General features: G+C 45.9%; 1 protein-coding gene across 1 annotated transcript in view; it reads right to left on the bottom strand.

Moving 5' to 3' along the window:
- WBP1L (WW domain binding protein 1 like) overlaps positions 1–18,901 on the bottom strand; it is a 57,574-nt gene extending 38,673 nt beyond the window's left edge. The window contains exon 1 of the mRNA XM_028511914.2: positions 18,711–18,901. Within this exon, the coding sequence (XP_028367715.1) occupies positions 18,711–18,800 (90 nt within the window). The 5' untranslated portion in view covers positions 18,801–18,901. The remainder of the gene's footprint in view (positions 1–18,710) is intronic.
- Between the last annotated feature and the right edge of the window lie 1,782 nt (positions 18,902–20,683).

Raw genomic sequence — 20,683 nt, 5'->3', positions numbered from 1 at the left:
CCCTTGCTCTGATGGACTATGGAAACATTCCCCATTTCTAAACAAGGCTTATCCATCAGTGATCTCTGAATAAGTGGAACTGTAACAAAATTACTAGAAATCCAAATACAACTTTGTAAAAGTTCAATCTAAATGATTGACATTGCAACAGACTTCCCGATTTTCCCTCTGAATCATCCTTTCATGGCTGCTACTCAAGACAGTGTTTCTTCTGATCAGCACTTCTCTACTTGCTCTCCTTACAAGCTTATACATTCCTGTTCGCAGGGCAGCATTAAACCCAAAGCACAACATCACACACTCCAACAGAGTGACTGCTGACAACTGCTTTTCATTCATCCACTTCTCCTTGCCCCAGCCCACTGCTGACCAACCCCCACTGAGAGCTGAGATTTTTTTTGGTGGGGGGGGGGGGGCTTGAGGAGAAAAAGAGGCTGAATTGACAAATGCAGGCATTCCCAGGAAAGTGACTTCATTTTCTGCTATGCCCTGTAAATATTACCACAGCCCAGTGACAAACCAGTCAGCTTTGGCATTTAAGAGGCAAGGGAAGATGATCATTAGCAGTTTCTGCTCGTCTGAAAAAAAAAAAAAAAAAAAGGGTTCTTTTAAGTGACCCAGGCTCATACACCATGGACCAAAGGTAAGTCAAATAAATCCTTTATCACATGATTATAGTCATCTACCTGATGATGCAGAAACTAAATTCAATGATGAACTCAACAATTAAAAAAAAAAGGAACGGGCACACTGAACCAGAATTAGGCAGGATTACACTGTCAAAATGCTGCAGTTGAACAACTGCTTCTGGCCTCAAGCAGTGTCTGAGGTACCTTTCTCCTGCTCAGCGCCCCCTCCCCAGTTTAGAGAACCCCCAAAGACGGTAATACTGAAACCCTTTGTGTCCTGATTAACTTATTATTCAAGAAGACACACTGCAACATGTTCACGGCCAGTGGTGTTCGTTCTTCTACCGTAGTTGGTTTAAGAATTTTCTGGCAAACATTTTTCTAGGCAGCCTATGTATTTATAATTTTTAAATTCTGGGACGGAGATGGGAAAAGACAGTTATTTGTCCAGCTCTGACCCGGTGACCTGTTCCCGCACCCAAGTGGGCCACCTGGCCGGCTGAAGGAGGCTGGGGAGAGGGCCAGGGGATTCTCTATTTTAAAGACAAGGAATCTAAGGAAAGAGAATTTTATCAGAACAGGACAGCAACGTCCAAGCTTCTGGGGTATGAGGTAATCTCCAGACCCAGGGCCATTTTATTTCCAGGAGCTCTGAGTACAGACTGTAAGGCAGACACAGAATATCTAAGATAAGAGACCTTTTATATGTTTCTCAGGTTGGGCCTGGGCACGCTTAAATGCATTAGAGCTCTGACGAAACAGAGATGCGAATACTAACTCCAACCCCCAAGCACGGTGAATGCCACAATAACACAAGTGAAACAGAGCATCTTCGTGTCCTGAACGTGGGGCTGGACATCAGTGAAAGAATCCTGAAGTAATTATTCTGGCGAATGCCATGGGAAGAATTCCAGTCTCAGAACAAAGATGTTCAGAACCGTGCCAAGTAGAAATGCTAAGGATCGCTTAGCTGCCGGAAGCCAAGAATACGCGCTTACCTGTGTCCTGGGGCTGGACAAAGGCAGATGTTTAGCAGGCCTGCAGAGGCAAGAAGGCAAGAAAACACACCGTTCCTGTTTCGGAGCAGGACGAGGAGCTCTGCAAGTCGTGGGGGTTATTTCTTCTACACCAGGGGCATCAAACTCACCTTCACCAGGAGCTATACCAGCCTCGCTGTTGCCTTCAAAGGGCCGAATGTAATTTCAACTCCGTAACTGTTAAGGAGTTATTACCTATATACAGTCCTAAACTTATTTCGGCCCTTTGAAGGCAACGGTGAGGCTGATATAGCTCCTGGTGAAGATGAGTCTGACACCCCTGCTCTACAGAGTCTCCATAAAAACCTGTGGATGCTTTCCTACTATTCAGTCTTCCCAAAAGGAAGGCTGGGCACACAGCTCTTAAATGCACTACGTAACCCATGACTTGCTAAGCATCAAATGATCTCTTTCAGAGAGGAAGGACCCTGACGCGTGGATAGCTGGCACTGAACAGATGAAACACGTGAGCTTCAGTGACGTTAGGTGACCCACGCAAGGACACACACCTAGTAGGCAGTGGCACCAGCACCTCACCCAGGCCTGTTCAGTTCTAAAACGTCTGGAACACATATGGAGATAGTATTTTGACACTGAAATTGTCACTTTCTCCTCTTTTGGGGCCTGATGGTCACAGTCACATCCAGCCATCCCGGATGTACCATGGGAATGAGGAGGATGGACTACTGGGCAAATCAGTCTTGCCCCGGAGGATTTATGTATTTAATCACCCCGTTAGGGAGGAAAGGCAGCAGACGCTGAAACAGACAGAGGCACTTCATAATAAATGCTGGGAAGGGCAAAGACAGTAAGTCCAAGACGGGCTTGAACAAGGAAAGCTGTTGAGAGTTAGAATAGCCAAAGAAAGTTTTGCTAAGACAACGGATAGCTCAGTTGGTTCGAGCGTTGTCCTGATACACCAAGGCTACGGGTGACTCCCAGTCAGGGCACGTGCAAGTACAGCCAATGAATGCGTACATAAGTGGAACAAGAAACCGACGTCTCGCTCTTTCTCTCTCTCCCTAAAGTCAATTTAAAAGAAGAGAGTGAGATGAGTACTAACCAACACATACAGTTTGGGTGGGAAGACGAACACACTAGGCAGGGCCAATCATGGCCCACGCCATGGAAACAAGGACACACAGGGCATCCGAGAAAGGCAGAAGATGGCCCTGGCTGGTGTGGCTCAGTGGATTGAGTGCTGGCCTGTGAACCAAAGGGTCATTGGTTCAATTCCCAGTCAGGGCACATGCCTGGGTCATGAGCCAGGTCCCTAGTGGGAGGCATGCGAAAAGTAACTACACATGGATGTTTCTCTTTCTCTCTCCCTCCCTTCTCCGCTTTCTAAAAATAAATACATAAAATCTTTAACATAAACAAAGAAAAGAAGGGCAGAAGATGAAGCAAAGGTCAGCTGGAAGCAGAATGCAGAGGTCCCACACGTGTGTCTTTGCTAAGTACCTCCAACCAGCACATTTTTTTCTTTCTAATGACGACAGTGTTGCCACAAATACCAAAGACAAGAATTTCCAGTTTAGTAAGTATCTCCGGCTCTCTTTTCTACTTGTTTAATTATATCTACTACTAAAATATGATAAATCTTGGAGCTGACTTTTGCTCCGGTCTCAGGGGTGGGACAGGGAGAGGGAAGATCCCTGTGTCCATGGTGCGGCTTCAGTCTTTTAAATACAGAAATGAAAGGAGCAGAAGCGGAAACCCTTACGGTACAGCTCCCTAAGGTTTCTGCCGCCTGTTCCTCTGCCCCTAAGAAGAAACTCCTTCTGTACTGACAGTCACTCACTCTGCACTACTCACCACCTCCACGCGCCGGGCATCTGCTGCCCTCTCCAGAGAGCACAGGGGCCTCTGAAACGCCCCGCTGACAGTGGGCTGTCACTGAGGGTTAAGGGGCTGTTGCTGGGTCTGCAAACTGAGCTCTCTCAAGTACAACAGCAGCCTTGTTTGTCTTCATACCAAAACGCAGGGCTCATTTTTCCTGCCCTAGAAACACTTCAACCTCAACCAAACTGGCCAAAAACTGCATGAAAATGAGCAGGCCACAGCTCAGGAGTGTTCCCAGGCACATTTCGTGTGTCCTGACAAACTATTCTTTAAACTGAAGACCCGAATAAGAACAAAAAGAGCGGGACGAAGCTCATAAATAGCACCTGATACACACTCAGATGTAACTTGGAAAAAGACCATTAGAAAAATTAGCATTCCAGGTCTCCATTAAGTCTGATTTCATCTTTCACTTTTATTTGAACTTTGGGCAAAACAAAGAGAGACGTGGTCCACGTTCGGTGGGAACAGGAATGCAACATGTGACAGGCACACAGAAAGGACTAACGTGGAAGCCATTTCATTCAAGGCACGCCGATTCTGAGTCCCTGGAAGCAGCTCCAGGTCCGCTGGGTTTAAGGTCATAAAAGCAACCATTCACACTGTCCAGAGAGAAGCCATCTTGGTTGTACTTCTATTAGAAAACCCACTCACCCTTCTCTGTATTCATAAACTCAGCAAAGCTCTTTATTCTCAGGCTTATCTCTTCTAAAGTTCAAGCAGTTTAAGGGCAAGAAGATGCAAACTTTCACTTGTGTCCCTCACAATACTAAGCAATGCTTTGCACAAAATAAGCCCTCAAGAAAAAATGGTTACGTGGATGAACAGACTTCTTGACTAGAGAAGACTGTAAAAATGAAGCATACAGCCGAATCTCCAAACGTCAGGGAGGGTGATATTTTCCTGGCCATAGAAACGTGGTAGACAGCCAAGAGATCAGGAGAATACCTGGCTATTACTCTGAGCTCCTGGGGTTTGATGCGGGAACTGGGAAACCCTCTGGGGATCTCATTATCTGGACACTTCTAATTTCTCAGCTGAGGGACTTAAGGTACTTAAGCCACCTCAAAAGTAAAAGTCCCTTCCTCAAGGCAAAGCTGGGACGTGATCTAAATCCCCGACACTTGTGTTTCAACGGTGAGCAGGATGAAGCTGTCCCTGGTTTTGTCTCCCATTCCCCAGATAACCCCATCGACAACACCTGAAGTCAGTTGCCTTTTCTGCACGAAGGATTGTGAAACTTAGTAAGACCTATTTGGAAACACAGCTCCCGGCCCCATGCCTTCCTCTTTTCCTGGATCTTATGTAAATCAAATATTACCTCTTCCCTCCTTAGGCTATGCGGTAACCAAATCTATCCAGCTCTAAGATTTCAAAATGCCAGAGGAAAACATTCAGGTTATCCTTCCCATAAGTTGTAGGAAGTGGGAAAATTCCTGGAACACACACACCCACACCCCAAGTAAAATGATGACTACAGGGGGCGAATCTGGAGATGATATCATACCAGATGCAGGGTACACCCGTCCTATGGTCGTTCACCGCCCAATCACAGGCCCACCTGAAGCCCGCACTCCCTCCCTCCCTCCCAGGGCACAGCATGTGAGGCAACGCTGGATGACAGCAGTAGGCAAGCCTACTTTTAAAACGCCTTGACCTGAGGTTCAAGTCATGAAGAAATCACTGCGCCAAAGCAGAAGTGGGCAGAGAGATGCCACCATATAGGTGTAAGGCCTAGGAGGAAAAGAACTGGAAGTGACTTTGAGAAAACACCCCCCATCACAGCAAGGAGTGTCAGCACCAGCCACTCTTCCTCCCTGAACAAAATCTGCAGGTGTCCACATCTTAGCACTTATATCCATTGTTCCAAAGTCTGTCTGTCTGTCTTTTTTAAAAGATTTTATTTATTTTCAGACAGAGGGGGAGGGAGGGAGAAAGAGAGGGAGAGAAACATCAATGTGTGGTTGACCCCCATGTTCCCCCCATGGGGACCTGGCCTGCAACCCAGGCATGTGCCCTGACTGGGAATCAAACTGGCGACCCTTTGGTTCGCAGGCCAGAGCTCAATCCACTGAGCCACACCAGCCAGGGCTGTTGTTCCAAAGTCTTTCGCTTTGCTCAAGATGCACATTTCAGCCAAGGTAGCTCAATATTGCAGAAAAGGTAGCACTAACCAGCAAGAAACAAACACAATAAATCATCATCCTTGCAGAGAACTCAAGGTTTATAAACTATTTTCATAGCCATTTTAGTCATTCCTTACATCGGCTGGTGACAGGGCTAGGCAGTTATTATGAGCCCCACTTGTCAGACGAGTCTACTGAAGGTGAAAGTGTGAGTGACCCAGGAGTGAGACCTAGGGTTTCTGACGGAAGGGACAGAGGTCATCCCTGGGAACCCCAGCCAGTGACTGCCCAGAGGGAAATTTACCTTTCGACTAGATTCTGTCAGGGCTCTGGCATTCGGGACTAGCCATGTGGCCACCTATTCTCACGGCCCCGGACCTAGTATTACCTGACTGCTCTGCACCATCATCACTTCTTCCAGCACTGTCCAGAGACCACTGAGGCAGCCGTTCCTGCTGTAAGAGGCCCATGGGGTCACAGACGCCTACCGTCCCTTCTGGGAACTCCCGGTGTGCAGTGCTCTGCATGAAGCCTCTGGACAGTCCCGCAGTGAGAAAGAAGTCTGTTCGGCCCCAAGTCTGCTCCACTCGGACTCTCTCACTGAATTTTCTTCCGTAGCACCACTGTCTCTTCAGTGTCTTTCAGCCCCCATACCCTACGTTCTGTTTCTCCCTCAGCAGCGTTGCGCATCTGCCAGGAACCCCCAATACTCTACACCTTGAGGGTGGGCACAGCCAGCCAGGCATGAGACAAGGGCACCCAGCTGACACCGCTGGAGAGCTGGACAAAGAGAGTTACATTCATGGGGTCTCCTCGTTTTCCCAGGTTTCTCTGAACATTTGTGCAATATCAGATAAGGGGAGGATTTTTGCAAAAATTCTCTCTACACTAGAAACCGAGGGCAAAAGTCGTAAGTTAATATTTCACTTTATATACTGGGCAGAATTTGGAAATGAATGTGTGTCAAACAAAATGACAAAAAAAGTTTTGAGGGGGTGAAAAACAGGGTTTGCTGTGATTAAAACTCCACTGCTAGACCTGTTTAAGTAAAAAGAAAAAAAAAAGGAAAAAGGAGAAAGCTGTGGTTGGAGAAGCACTTTTGAAAGGTATTGTAGAGAACGGTTTTTAAAGTAGTGGAATACTTAGTGAGGGTTAATTACTTATGAAAACTGAAGAGCTGCCATAATTAGCTAAATGTCCTGATAGTAGTTTTACCAAGAATGTAATTTAAATTCTCCCATGCAAGATCCTATCCTATGATATTAAGGAATTACTTTCCATTTTTTAGGGCATGATATGGTAGGGTGGTTATTTTGGAGAAGAGAATCCTTTTATTTCCTAGAGATTCAAATGGAACTATTTATGGTTGATTTCATATGATTTGCTTCAAAACAATTTCACTGGGGATGAATGGAAATGAAAGTGGATGGATACAGACAAAACAAGACTGGCCATGACAATAAACTGTTGAAGTTACCAATGGGTACATGGGTTAATTCTCTTTTTCTTTGGATAAAATAACTATGGGGCATTTACATGATAAAATACTACTCATCTGTAAAAAAGAAGAAAATTTTACCCTTTGCAATAGCATGGATGGACCTGGAGAACATTAAGCTAAGTGAAATAAGCCAGTCAGAGAAAGACAAATACCTTACGATTTCACTCACATGTGGAATCGAATGAACAAACTGAACAGGGAAAATCGGGACAGACTCATAGATGGAGAGCAGAAGGATAGCTGGGGAGGGTGGGGAGGGGAGGGGGTGGAGGGATTGAGGAAAAAGGACTCATGGACAGTACAACAGGGTGGTGATTGCTGGGGGGAAAGGAGTATAGGGGATGAAATGGTAATGGGAAAAAATACAATAAAGATTAAATCAAATAAATAAAAATAGGAAAAAGAACTAGAGCACCAAAAGCTCAAGTGACAAAAGAAGAAAACACATAAGCTGAACTCTGGCAAAACTAAAAAGCTATGCTTCAAAATGACACTATCAAGAACGTGAAAAAACAACATAGAATGGGAGAAAATATTTGCAAATCATTTATCTGACAAGGGACTGATTAGGCTTAACTGTAATATTCTCCAGAGGCTACCCACAAAGCATGTGCATTGTGAATCTCCAAAACAACCCCCTCCCCCCGCCCTCCGCAGGCTTCTTTGACCACATGGACCTCTCATCACAGACATGGCAGCCAGGGGCGGTCTCTGGACAAGGTTGATGGAAGTGGTCCAGCTACTGGTCAGGGTCCTGAGAACAGGTGGTGGCTCGGCCAGAGCACTGAATGTAGTTGAAAGGAAAATCTCCCCCTGGGCAGTCACTCACTGGGGTTCCCTGAAGTGACCCCTTTCCCTTCAGTCAGATAAGAGACTTTAAAACAGGCCAAAAATTGAACAAGCATTTCTCCAAACAAGACACACGAATGGTCAATAAGAATATGAAAGGCTGTTCAATCACTGATTATTAGAAAAATGCAAATCAGAATCAGCAATACTACTTCACATCCACTAGGCTGGTTACGATCTACCATATTTTGCCATGCATAATGCACACCTTTTTGCCCAAATTTTTGAGGGGAAAAAATAAGGATGGACATTATAATGGGTATAATGACTACATACCATAGGCATAATAATCCCATGTATAGTGTGCACAAAACTGTGGGTGCACATTATACACAGCAAAACATGGTAAAAGACAGCCAAGTGTTGGAGACGGTGTGGAGAAACTGCAACCCCCGTACACTGTCCGTGGGATGTACAACGGCACGGCTGCTGTGGAAAGCAGCCTGGCGGTTCCTCAAAGGTTCAACACAGGGACCGTGTGGCCTAGCAATTCTACTCCTAGGTATATACCTAGGAGAATGAAAATGTATGTCCACACATAAACTTGTACACCAGCCCTGGCTGGTGTGGCTCAGTGGATTGAGTGCTGGCCTGTGAACAAAAGGGTCTCTGGTTCGATTCCCAGTCAGACCACATGCCCAGGTTTCGGGCCAGGTCCCCAGTAGGGGGTGTAAGAGGCAACCAACCACACACTGGTGTTTCATTCCCTCTCATTCTCCTTCCCTTCCCTTGTCTCTAAAAATAAATAAATGAATAAATAAATGAATAAATGAAATCTTAAAAAAAAAAAACAGACAACCCTGTACACCAATATTCCTAGAAGCGTTATTCATAATAGCCCAAAAGTGCAAATAGCCCAATTCATCAACTGAAGAGATAAATGTGTTACACCCATATAACAGGATACTAACTGGCCATAGAAAGAAATGAAATACTGACACATGCTACAACATGAATGAACCTTGAAAATATTATGCTAAGTGAAATAACCCAGTAACAAAATACGATATGGTGTATGGTTCCATTTACATGAAATGTCCGGAATGGGGAAGTCCATCGACAGAAAGTAGACTGGTGGTCACCAGGGGCCTGGGGAGGCGGGGAGGGGAGTGGACAATGACTGCTAGTGCCGTATTCCTTTTCGAGGTGATGAAAACATCCTGAAACCAGATTGTGGTAGTGGTAACGCAACCCTGTCAATATACTGAAATCACTGAACTATACATTCTAAAAGTATGATTTTTATGGTATGTGAATTACAGCTCAATAATGCTGTTATTACAAAAACAAAACCAAAAAAATCCCTCAGAAACCGTCTTCACCTCAGAACAGGATGTACCAAGCGGAGGTGGGGGTCGGCGTCAAGCCCCAGAGAGCAAGCACCTCACTCAGAACAGTACACGGCGTCCCAGAGCAGACCGAGCTGCACGTGGTCCAGCTCTGTGGTCAGGATGGGTGAGAACCACCACTCCCACACTTGAGAGAAGAGCACTCCTCCTTGCTGGTGGGAGCCCCCAGCCCCAATCTTTTCTCCACTCAAGAAAGCATGTATAAATCAGAGTAACAGTATACATATATTCTAACTTACCTTGCTCTAAGAGTAAGTTCCTACTTTATCAACAGAACACAATTGCTGGAAAACCACCTCTCATCTGATTGCCGAGGTTAGTGATATGGGAAGCGAGGTACATGCCTTCTGGACTAGGAGTGAACCGAAAATCTATCCTTAAATCCCTCCACTGGAAACGATGTTGGTTGAGCCAGGAAATAGGGAAGCCTTGAATGTTCCCAGAACACAACAGCAACAACTGAGCAGAGGCTAACATTCACCAAGTAAGTACTATGTGGCAGGTACTGTTCTAAGTGCTTTGTAAGTATTGACTCAATTTACCTTCACAATAACCCTATAAGCTAGGGGCTATCATCGCACCGTACAGATGAGAAAACTGAGTTCACTAACTAGCCCAAAATCGTATGGAGGCAGTCCGGCTCCAGAGTCTGCACTCTCGGCAACGCTACTTCCAAGCATCCTTCCTGGGACGACCACCACGAGCAAGCAGGTGGTTCGCGGGGCGCGCAATTAGACTTGTGTGCCGCACAGCAACTGGGCAACAACCCCGGGCCCCCTGCCAACACTGTGGTTCCAGGGGACCACAGACCACTTCCTTCAGGACCTGAGCAGGCATTGTGCCCTTCTTCAGCTACAGGCTCCCTGTCCTCGGGTGAATCCTCCTCCACAGCAAAGGGAGAAACTGGTTTGCAAACAGGGAGGAGACCGGGAGCTAAGCAAACCAGAGACCTACAGCCTCCCAAGGAAGTAAAGTGAAAGGTTCCCCAGGTACCCATGTTAGGAATCAGAAGATATCTTCAAGGACAAGCATGGGACATAGTTCAAGAAATGCTGCTCACTCTTTGGGGAAGTGAGCCCTTGCATACCCCAGTGACGGGAGTGTAAACTGATAGAACCACTGGAGAGCAACCTGGCACTATCGACCACAAATGTCACACCCTGTAACCCCACAGTCCACAATGCCACTTCTAGGAATCTAGCACAACCGCAGACAGAAATAAGCTCAACAATGTTTACCTGGAAAGAACCTGGACACAATGTATGTTCATCTGTAAAGAAGTGGTTAAGCCCTGGCTGGTGTGGCTCAGTGGACTGAGTGCCGGTCTGCAAACCAAAAGTTCGCTGATTCAATTCCCAGTCAGGGCACATGCCTGGGTTGCGGGGCAGCTCCCCAGCTGGGGGAGCGTGAGAGGCAACCAATCTATGTATCTCAAATCTCTCTTTCTCCCTCCCTTCCCCTCTCTCTAAAATATAAAATAAAATCTTTTAAAAAGTAAGTAAATAAAAATAAAAACCATCAGAATTATAATGTGATATGGAAGTCTACAATATAAGGTTTTTAAAAAGTACATATTGTAAAATGCTACATATAAATTATGCCATTTTTAATTTATTTTTAATAGACTTTTAAAATTTTTTATTTATTGAGAGAAAGAAACAACAATTTATTGTTCCACTTATTTATACATTCATTGGTTGATTCTTGTCTGTGCCCTGCCCGGGATCAAAGCCACAACCTTGGTGTATCAGGACAATGCTCAAACCACCTGAGGTAACTGGCCAGCGCCCCATTTTCTTTTTTAAGATTTATTTCTTTATCTTTAAAGATAGGGGAAGGGAGTTAGAAAGAGAAGGAGAGAAATATTGCTGTGCAGGAGATACATCAATCAGTTGCCTCTTGCACGTCCCCCAGGGGGACCTGGCCCGCAACCCAGGCATGTGCCCTGACTGGGTATCGAACTGGTGACCTTTCAGTTCACAGGCTGGCACTCAATCCACTGAGCAACACCAGCCAGGGCCAGGGTCCCATTTCTGCTTTTAAAAAGGTGAAAGAATATAAAGAACCCTACATATACCACCAACTTTACATTTACATATGATTATCTGTATATATAAATAAGTATATATATATATAAACTTTATTACTAAAGTGTGAGACAAAAGTAAGTTTACAGTTGTAATACAAATAATACATTAGTTAATAAATAATAATATAAGAATAAACTGTTTTGTGTACTCACAACTGTAAACCTACTTTTGCCCCACCCTGTCTACATAGGCAGAAGCCAAAAAACCACCAAAACTACACAACCAACCACAGACTTTCACTTTTTACTCTAAGCATTGCTGTATTTCTGTATTACTTACTGCTGTTATGAGTACATGTTATTTTTGTGTAATTAAAAACTGACGTGCCCTGACCGATGTGGCTCAGTGGGTTGAGGGCTGTCCTGCGAAGCGAGAGGTCGCCAGCTCCATTTCCAGTCAGGACGCGAGCCTGGGTGGCAGGCCCGGTCCCGCGTGGGGGGAACGCGAGAGGCAACCAATCAACATTTCACTCACACATCGATGTTTTTTGTCCCCTCTTTCTCCCTCCTCTCTAAAAATCAATAAATAAAATCAGTTAAAATAAATTAAAATAAAATAAAATCTGACGTGAAAAGGTAAAAAGTACCAAGAGCAACAATCAGGTCTACGGAAGGAAAATGGAAAGACAGTCATAGTGGACTTCGTGCCAAATCAGACTGGAGACGGGTCTTCCGCCTCCCCCACCCCCTGCAAAGGCAGCAAAAAGATCTGCATATTTAAAGACAAAGGTCTCCAGTAAAAAGAGAGTACACAGGATGAACCTCTCACACTATTCAACTCTCATACCACTCAAGTCCGTAAGAGCTGCAATGCTCCAACATCCCAATGTAAAAAGCCAAAGATTAGTTTTCTCACCCAAATGAACCACTAAGAGGGAGAATAATGAGGTCCGATCAATGAATGGAGTTTGGGGGGTAGGGGGTTGTTATTTCTATGTTAAATTTGGTTTTTAATACAACTGGAATGAAATTGCCACGTGCAGGTGAGGAAGATAATTTAGGAAAGGGCAAACCAAAAAACAAAAAAAGTCGAATTTTGAAAAACATAAATATTTGCTCCATGAATGGATGCCTCAGGTCTGCGAGGATGTGTAATAAAGCAGTGTTACAACATAAGAGCGGTCTTGCTTGACATTTAAAGATCAGAACAGACGTGTTTTTATAACTGCACTCTAGGTCCCTCCCTTCCCAGCCACAAATATTCTTGCAACGTCTTACATTCACTTTTACCTCTTCCAAAACAAGTTTAAATTAAATTCTTTACAACACCTAAGACCGTGAATCAAAACTTGGCCATGGCCCTCCGAGGGTGATGATGGCACCAGGAACAGACGATACATACACAGCTCATCCGTTTTCCCACAGAAGAAAGTATGGAAAGGAGAAAGCCCAAAGTAAATAAGTCAAGGCTATGTATGGGAATGTAGTTGAGTACGTGTGAGTATCCCAGAAACCCAGGCCATGCAAGACTAGCGATCCAGAAGTCTGGGAGAATGACCTACTTTAATTCCCACACTGGGAGAACCCAGAACTGTATCAACAAGCAGTAGAATTCAATAGGATGAGATGTTTCCCCTCTACGTACTTCCCAGATTGCAATGTTCTGGATTTGTTTGTATTTGTCTGTTTGTGGTTTCCACATTGCATGCAGCTTTTTGGCCAGACTTTGCTCCACCTAGTGGAAATACAGAGGATTTTCAAAAGGGAGGTGCCCACAGCCAGTCTGTAGGATGCCACTGAGCAGGCAGACAGGGCACCACGACCCACCATGACGGCTCCCTGTCACTCAGTAGCTGCTCTTACTGTCTCTGAGGTTATTGTGCGATCAGTGGCCCTGGCAGGGCCCAGGACTGGGGTTGCAGGGTAAGGACTAAACCCACATCATGCACCTGATGGCCCCTCAAGCGTCAGTCCTAACTATTTAAGGCAGGAAGGAAAGAGGCCCTCTAGGGCATATAGATAGACAGGGATTCAGCAGACAGCTGAAATTTTTAATTCAAAACCATCTAAGGTAGCCACAGAGAGCCATAAAGAGTTGCTAGCTAGTGCCCAGCACCCACACCGAGCTACCTCCTGGGGCCTGAAGGGAGGGCTCTCCCCTAGACACTGCCTTCCCGAGGTCCAAGGGGGGGAGGGGTCAGCGGCCCTCATGGCGACTGACTGAGCATGTGTGGGAACGAATCAACGCCTGCCCGTGAGGTCGAAAATGAGAGTAGAGCCGAGACTTAGAGTGGGGAAAGGAAAACGTTCTAAGTTCCTGGCTCAATTCAGACTGGTTATGGGACCGAGGAGACTGAAAAAAGAAAGTAACTGGCCATCGCCTTCATTGGGGCAAAAACAAACATGTTCTTCAAGTAAAACCACAAGGGCAGACCAAAGTAAGGAAAAAGAAAGTTCAAGATTGGGTGACTTAGGGAGGGCTCACCTGCTTGCTAAACCACAGGCCAAAAAAATGTTTTCGAAATGTCTGATGCTGGCTGACAAAGCAGGGCTGACTGGTAACAGAAGCCAACACATCGGAGAGCGAGCAAGATTCAGGACGTTCAAATAATTTGCTCAAGGACAGTAAGCAGAAGGGTCAAGTTTGGAACGCAGGTGGCCCGTCCCCTGAGCTCAACACCTCACCACTCTGTTCCACTGTACCCCCTCGCCCACCCACTCCGGAAGGCTGTGAGATCTGCATCGTCTCATATGCAGTCACTAGACACATGGAGCTTTCTCATTTAAATGAGTTATAATTAAACTTATCATACCACTTTGAAAAACAGCCTGGCAGTTCCTCAACAGGGTACCTATGGGGCTACCACACGCCCCAGCGACCCCACTGTCAGGCACACATCCAGGGGAAAGGAAAGCAGATGTCCACACAAAGCGCCTGTACGCGCACTCATGGCAGCATCATTCATAATAACCCAGAAGTGGAAACAGCCCAAATGAGCATCAACTGAGGAACGGATAAATAAATCGTGGTGCATTCCTACAACTGCATGGTGATCGGCCATAAAAAGGGGTAAAATACTAATGCATGCAATGATATACTGACCTATGGACATGGATGAACCTCAGAAACATTATGCTAAGTGCAAAAAGCCAGTCACAAGGGACCACGGAAGTGTGTGACTCCACTTATACAGAATGTCCAGAACAGGCAAATCCACAGAGACAGAAAGTAGGTCAGGGGTTGTCAGGGGCTGGGGGAGGTAGGGGCGAAACGAGGAGGGACTGCTAATGGCTACTGGGGTTTCTTTATGGGATGAATGGAAATGTCCTAAAATCAGACAGTGGTGATGGGCAACAACTCTATGACTTACTAAAAAGACATTTTATGTACACTTTAAAAGGGTGAAACTTTTGACATGTTAATTATATCTCGAGAACGTTGACATACAAAACTAAATGTCATTAAAAATTCAGTGCCTCGGTTATCCTAGCCACATTTGCCACACGTGGCTAAGTGGCCACCAAAATGAACCGCACAGACCTGTACAGGTCACTTCAGCATCACAGCGAGTTCTGCTGGACAGCACTGCCCCACTGCGTGGTTGGAAGGCCTCCTTCACCACCCAGCCACAGCCCACCTTCCAGGTCTCCCCACTTGCACACTGGAATGGGCTTCCCCCTTCCTGGTCCACAGACGCCATACTTGTCCTGACTCAGAGCCCATCCAAATGCCTCTTCCTTCATGAAACTTCCCCTAAATCCCCCCACCCCCGGCTCTAGCAGAGTCGGTTGTCCACACTTCTCTTCACAGGGCTGGTCCCTCTGGTTCCAAATCACTGTGTGTGTTACCTGTCTTCCAAACAAGACTACCAGCTCCTTGAGGACAAGGATTCCCAGTGTCTAGCTATAATAACAGCCTGCTTCAAAGAGGGGACATTTCCGTAGGTGTTAGCCGAATTCTACTGAAAGGGTTTGCAGAAACTCAAGGCATTGATTTTCAATAAGGGCGCACTTTGGTGTGTAACACAGACTAAGAAAACGAGGGAGAGCGAATGTGAATCTGGAAGTCCCCTACCCCACTATTCTACAAGGTGTGTTGGTGATTGCACTGAAACGCCATTCTGAAGAAGGCCTTCTAGACTAAAAGCCGGGGCAATGGAAGCAACTAAAGGAAGGGGCGGGGGGGGGGGGGGGGGGTCGGTCAAGGGCATACTATTGAGGGGTGGGGAAAAAACGGCAGGGACTAGACCACCGCCCCTCCCCACGCACAGCAGAAGGGCAAGGTCTGCATCTCCAGAGATTTGTGCTGACTCACTTTACGGAAAACGACTTTTTTTTTTAACTAAATCTTTATTTTAAATAATACAGTCAGATCTTTCTGGTAAAGTTTAACCAAAAATAGAAAAAAAGAAAACAACTCTGTGTATCACAATCATAATTTAACTGGAAGAGACAAATACCAAGGCCTACTATTTGGAGATCTTCCTGCTTTTTTGTTCTTTACGGATTCAAGGGCTCGTATCTGAGTCGCGGTGACCTAGAGGAGAGTCAAGTCTGTTCCTCACACAGAAGTGAGCTCAGCTAATGAGCTTCCCTGAGCCAGGATGGTAAGAAATGGCTGTTCAAGTGCAGAGCTGACCACCTAATATGTATTTCTGATACTAAACGTATTTGAAAAAAAAAAAAAAAGGCTGTACTTGACAGAGCCACTTTAAGGGGGAAAATGCAGTGAGGCACCCGTACCGTTTCCACACGGACTGAGTACAGACAGTCCTCCTCAGTCCCGAGTTAGCTGGAAGCCAGTTGTTGAAACAAGGACAGGGAGTACCTGAAGCAGGTCTTATGCCAAAATGGTGTCTGAATTTTTTTCTTTACTGGTTTCTACAAGCCAAAAAATCAACAAAAAAAAAATCAAACCCCAAACCAAATGGGCTAAATTGTAGTGGCTTCAGAGCTAATAATTATGTAATAGCTTCCATTCCAAAGGTTAAAATTCAAAACACAAATGTCACTACAGATATATACAACAGTGTTCTCCACAGAAAAAGACAGGGGTACCAGGTAGGGGTGGGAGCGTGGGGAGTAGGGGTCAGGAAGAGGGAGACTAGACTACCTGTTAGAAAAACCTTCCCTTCTCTGCAGGAACTGGAATCACACCATAGCTGCTGGTCAGTGCGAGCATCCATCCAAACGGAACAAAGTACAAAAGCCACCCTGTCCCCAAAATAAGTACTGGAAGCGCCAGAGAAATGATAAGAGAATGACCTGTGCTCAACAAACTGCAATTAGGGCATGACATTGAAGATCCCTCCCATAGCTTCTAGCCACCTCCCGGTTTACATACCATGGGAAGGAACCTCCACGCTTGCCATCCTTCCTCCCGCTAAAGAAATGGGCGAGGACTTAAAACAGAAGAAAGGGAATGGCTGTTTCCCACCACTGGCTAGGACAACCACTGCTCTCCATCCAGGGGAAGCAGTCCATAGGCCCTGGGCACCCACCTCCAAAGGCCCTACGGTTCCTAAATCAACCCCCTAACAATGTTATTGATTGGTCATCGGGAACGGCCTTAGAGATACAAAAATAGACAGGTGCAAAGGAAAAAGCAACAGTTTGTTCTGTGTTTTGCTCTGTCAGCGTTTATACTTAATTTTACCAGTCCAAAGAGTTGTAACTTTTCTAATAGACACAAAAAATTTATTTCTCTCTCCTACTTCAATTTTAACTGGGAAAATAAAGAACCCCAACACCTAAAATGGAAGGGTTCGGACCTACAAAACGGAACATACTAGCCCAGAAAATGAGCTCTATTCCTTTCACATGTTATTTCCAACATACATAAATATATTCTGGGGGGGGAAACAGGATACTTCATGAGACAAATGAATAAACAAATTGTGGTATGGCCATACAATGGAGAATTATTCAGCCCTAAAAAAGAATAAAATACTGGTGCATGCTACAACATACATGAACCTCAAAAATATTATTCTGAAGGGAAAGGAGCCAGACACAAAAGGCCACACTGTAGGATTCCATTTATGTGAAATATTCTGAATAGGTAAATCCATACAGACAGAAAGCAGATGGGAGGCGGGCTGGGGCAGGGAGAAGAGAGCTGGGTAGGGGGTTCCTATCAGGGCAATAAAAATGTTTTGAAATTAGACAAAGTTGGTGGTTGCACAGCATTGTGAATATACTAAACATACCACAGAATTTTTTCACTTTATAATGGTTAAATGGCTTGAAATAGTTTATGTGAATTTTACTTCATTTAAAAATTTAAAATGAAAGATAACAATGGGCAAAACAAAGATGCATACCTATGTGAATAGGCAGTCCATGAACTCCCAGGGAAAAGGTAAGTGTTTTTGCTGGGACTCTGCTTCTACTCTTGATCACAACACAATCAAGTGCTAAGTGCTAAGCTGTATAGACTTTGAAAAGACTGGGACGGGAACAGAACGTGAAGAAAATAGAATGGTAAAGCCCTGCCAAAGGGGAGGGAAGGAGGGATCACCCCTGGTGCACCCCACCCAACTTGGCACCAAGAGTAACGCTCCCATTAAGGTTTCGAAATGCCCGCCTGAGCTGGGATCAACACAAGCCAGCTTCTCTGCCTGGATAAAAAGCAAGCCACCCAGCAAGAAAACCTGGGGTGCTCCATTTGCAGTACCACCATTTGCTCAATAGCCGTAGGCTGACCCAGATCAGCATCAGGGACTGGATCTCCCAGACCAGCCAGCCTAACAGTGAGAGCTTGTGAGAGCTTCTAAGAGCTCCTCCTGGGGGGGTCCCGGTCTAATTCATCCCACCTGCATCCCAAGAGTCCTGCCTCCCACCACTTAACTCCAACACCATTAAAAATGGTGCCCTCAGAATTTGCCCTACTCCGGCTTGAAATAAATATCCTCGCAGCCCCTCCCCCTCTCAGGCTAGCTCAATAGTCACGTACCCCGACCCGCACTGACCTACACGCGGCATCGCTGCCTAGGAGACTTGCTCCACGGTGAATGCACCCCACCTGCTCCAGCTTGGCACCGCTATCCAGCCACAGTCACCCCAGCCCACCTGAACTAACTACCGTCTCAAAGGCCCCGCATTCGCTTGGCACCAATCCTCTGCCGCCTTCCTGACCCCCAAACAGGTGTCCCCCAGCTGAACACCGGGGGCCCCTTAAGATTCTGCCCACTCCACGCATGGGTGTCCCTCTCGCGACCCCTCAACTCTTGGCAACAACACTCCTTTAGCCTCCTCCAGCTATCAGCGAGGCCGTCTCCAGCCCCCTCCAGCCAGGCCTCGACGACCCCCAGACGCCCAGCCTGGCCCGGACGCCCCTCCCCCTTACCTGCGGGGGTTCAGCCCTGGCTGACAGGGGGCTGGGCAGCGCCTGGAGGAGCAGGAGCGCCATGCCACCCAGGAGCCTTCTCCTCTCCATCCCCCTCCTGCTCCTGCTCCTCCGCCACGGCGCCGCCGCCACCCTCTTCCTCCTCCCTCTCCTCCTCTTCCCTCTTCTTCCTTCTTCCCTTCTTTTCCTGTTTCACCCCCCCCCCCCCCCTCCCGCTTCCGGCTCAGCTCCACCCCAGACAAAACACCCACCCATACTTTGGGGAGGTCCTCCAGTTCCAGCGCTTCACTAGCCTCTACACTTCGTCTATTGATCGAAATAGCTGTCGATCAAATCGAAGTTCCTCCCCACGAAGACGTAAAACCAGAGCATTCAGCCAATGAAAAGTAGGAGGAAGCTGGGCCATCTTGAGTGCTGCAAAACTGTGTAGATGAGAAGTGTAGCCAAGTAAGTCCGACGAGGGGGCGGGGCCACCTAGAGTGTGTAGTATTGAAAAGTCGAACTCGGACATAGCCATCTTGAGTGTGGCGGAAGTGCTAGATTCCCACGGTTTAGCAAAGAAAAAGAAAGAATATGGTGATTCTAAATGGTGCTGGCAAATTTTGTTTTGTTTTGTTCTTTTTTTTAGAAGGTAACTGGGCGCTCCTAAAGAACAAAACAACTGCGATCTAAAAATCTTTTGATACCTTTTGTTTTGAAGCACAGCTCCCTCTCCTGGTCTCCAACTGCCGGAACAGTAGCTTAGGGCAACTTGAATTCTCTATGAGATAGTATCTTTACCTGAGGCACAGTGCTTTGTCACCCCAAGTTCCAGGGACAAAATTCTATTGACTCTACCTCAAAAATAGCTCTGAAATCCACCCTAATCGCTTCGATCCATGTTCTCATCTTCTGGCTAAATACAAACGGTCTCCTTTCACACTCCATGGCAGGGATGCTCTACCCCACACGCACACGCCGTGTTTCATGGCTTTCCCTCTTAAAATGCTTCAGCTACCTATGGGACACATAGCCCAAACCTCTCCATACCGTCGTCCTCTCTGTGTCCTGGTGCCTGCATACTTCTCTTTGTCTCATCTGTCACCCACACATTCTGCTCACACTGAAATGAACACTTAAGAGATCTTCAATGTACTGTGCTGTATAGTACAATACACTTTATTTACACTCAAACGTACAATTCCCTGTTTACAAACTCCTAGTTCCCACCCCCTTGTTTGTTTTTTTAGAGATTCATGCACAGCTTCCCCCACACTGTATCTAATATGCATCTGCCTGGCCGACCCCTCCTACTAAATTTGCAGCTTTTTGTCTGGCACACCAAGTCTTATTCATTTTTTAAGAAATCCTGAAAACTGGGCTACTGGACGGGACAAACACTAAACCTTGCACAGCCTGGATTAGCACTTCCCACACCAAGATATTTTAGTGACTCTAACCAACTTTATTTCCACACCCCCCAGGAGCCAACTTAAAGAAAGCAGAGGCCTTACAAAATGCAGTTATGATGCAGTTTGAGTGAACAATTTTAAAAGTGCCTCTGAACTACAGCCACTATATACTCCAGACTTTTTCCAAAAAGTAATTGTCTACAAAGAGAGGAGGAATGCCAGGAGGCTTAAGGAACTGGGAACGAACGAAAGGGAAAAGTTGTTGATTTTTGAAAGAACATCAGTGTGAAACTGCTTCTGAGCTCTGCTAAGATTTTTTTCCTATTTGCCTTTGGAAATGGGCAAAGCTAAAGCCAAATCTCCTATCCTAAGAAAACTAGCTCACAGACACAGACCTTTCTGTTCAGACATCAGCTAAGTCCAATTGCACATGTTATAACATGGATGAACTTTGAAAACATTATGCTAAGTGAAAAAAGCCAGATACAGAAGGCCACATACCATGTGGTTCCATTTACATGAAATATCCAGAATAAGCAAAACCACAGACAGAAAGTAGATTGGGATTGTGAGGGGGAGGGC

The sequence above is a fragment of the Phyllostomus discolor genome, chromosome 5 (assembly GCF_004126475.2).
Source record: "Phyllostomus discolor isolate MPI-MPIP mPhyDis1 chromosome 5, mPhyDis1.pri.v3, whole genome shotgun sequence".
Classification (NCBI taxonomy): domain Eukaryota; kingdom Metazoa; phylum Chordata; class Mammalia; order Chiroptera; family Phyllostomidae; genus Phyllostomus; species Phyllostomus discolor.
This window is presented reverse-complemented; position numbering and strand designations above follow the sequence as displayed.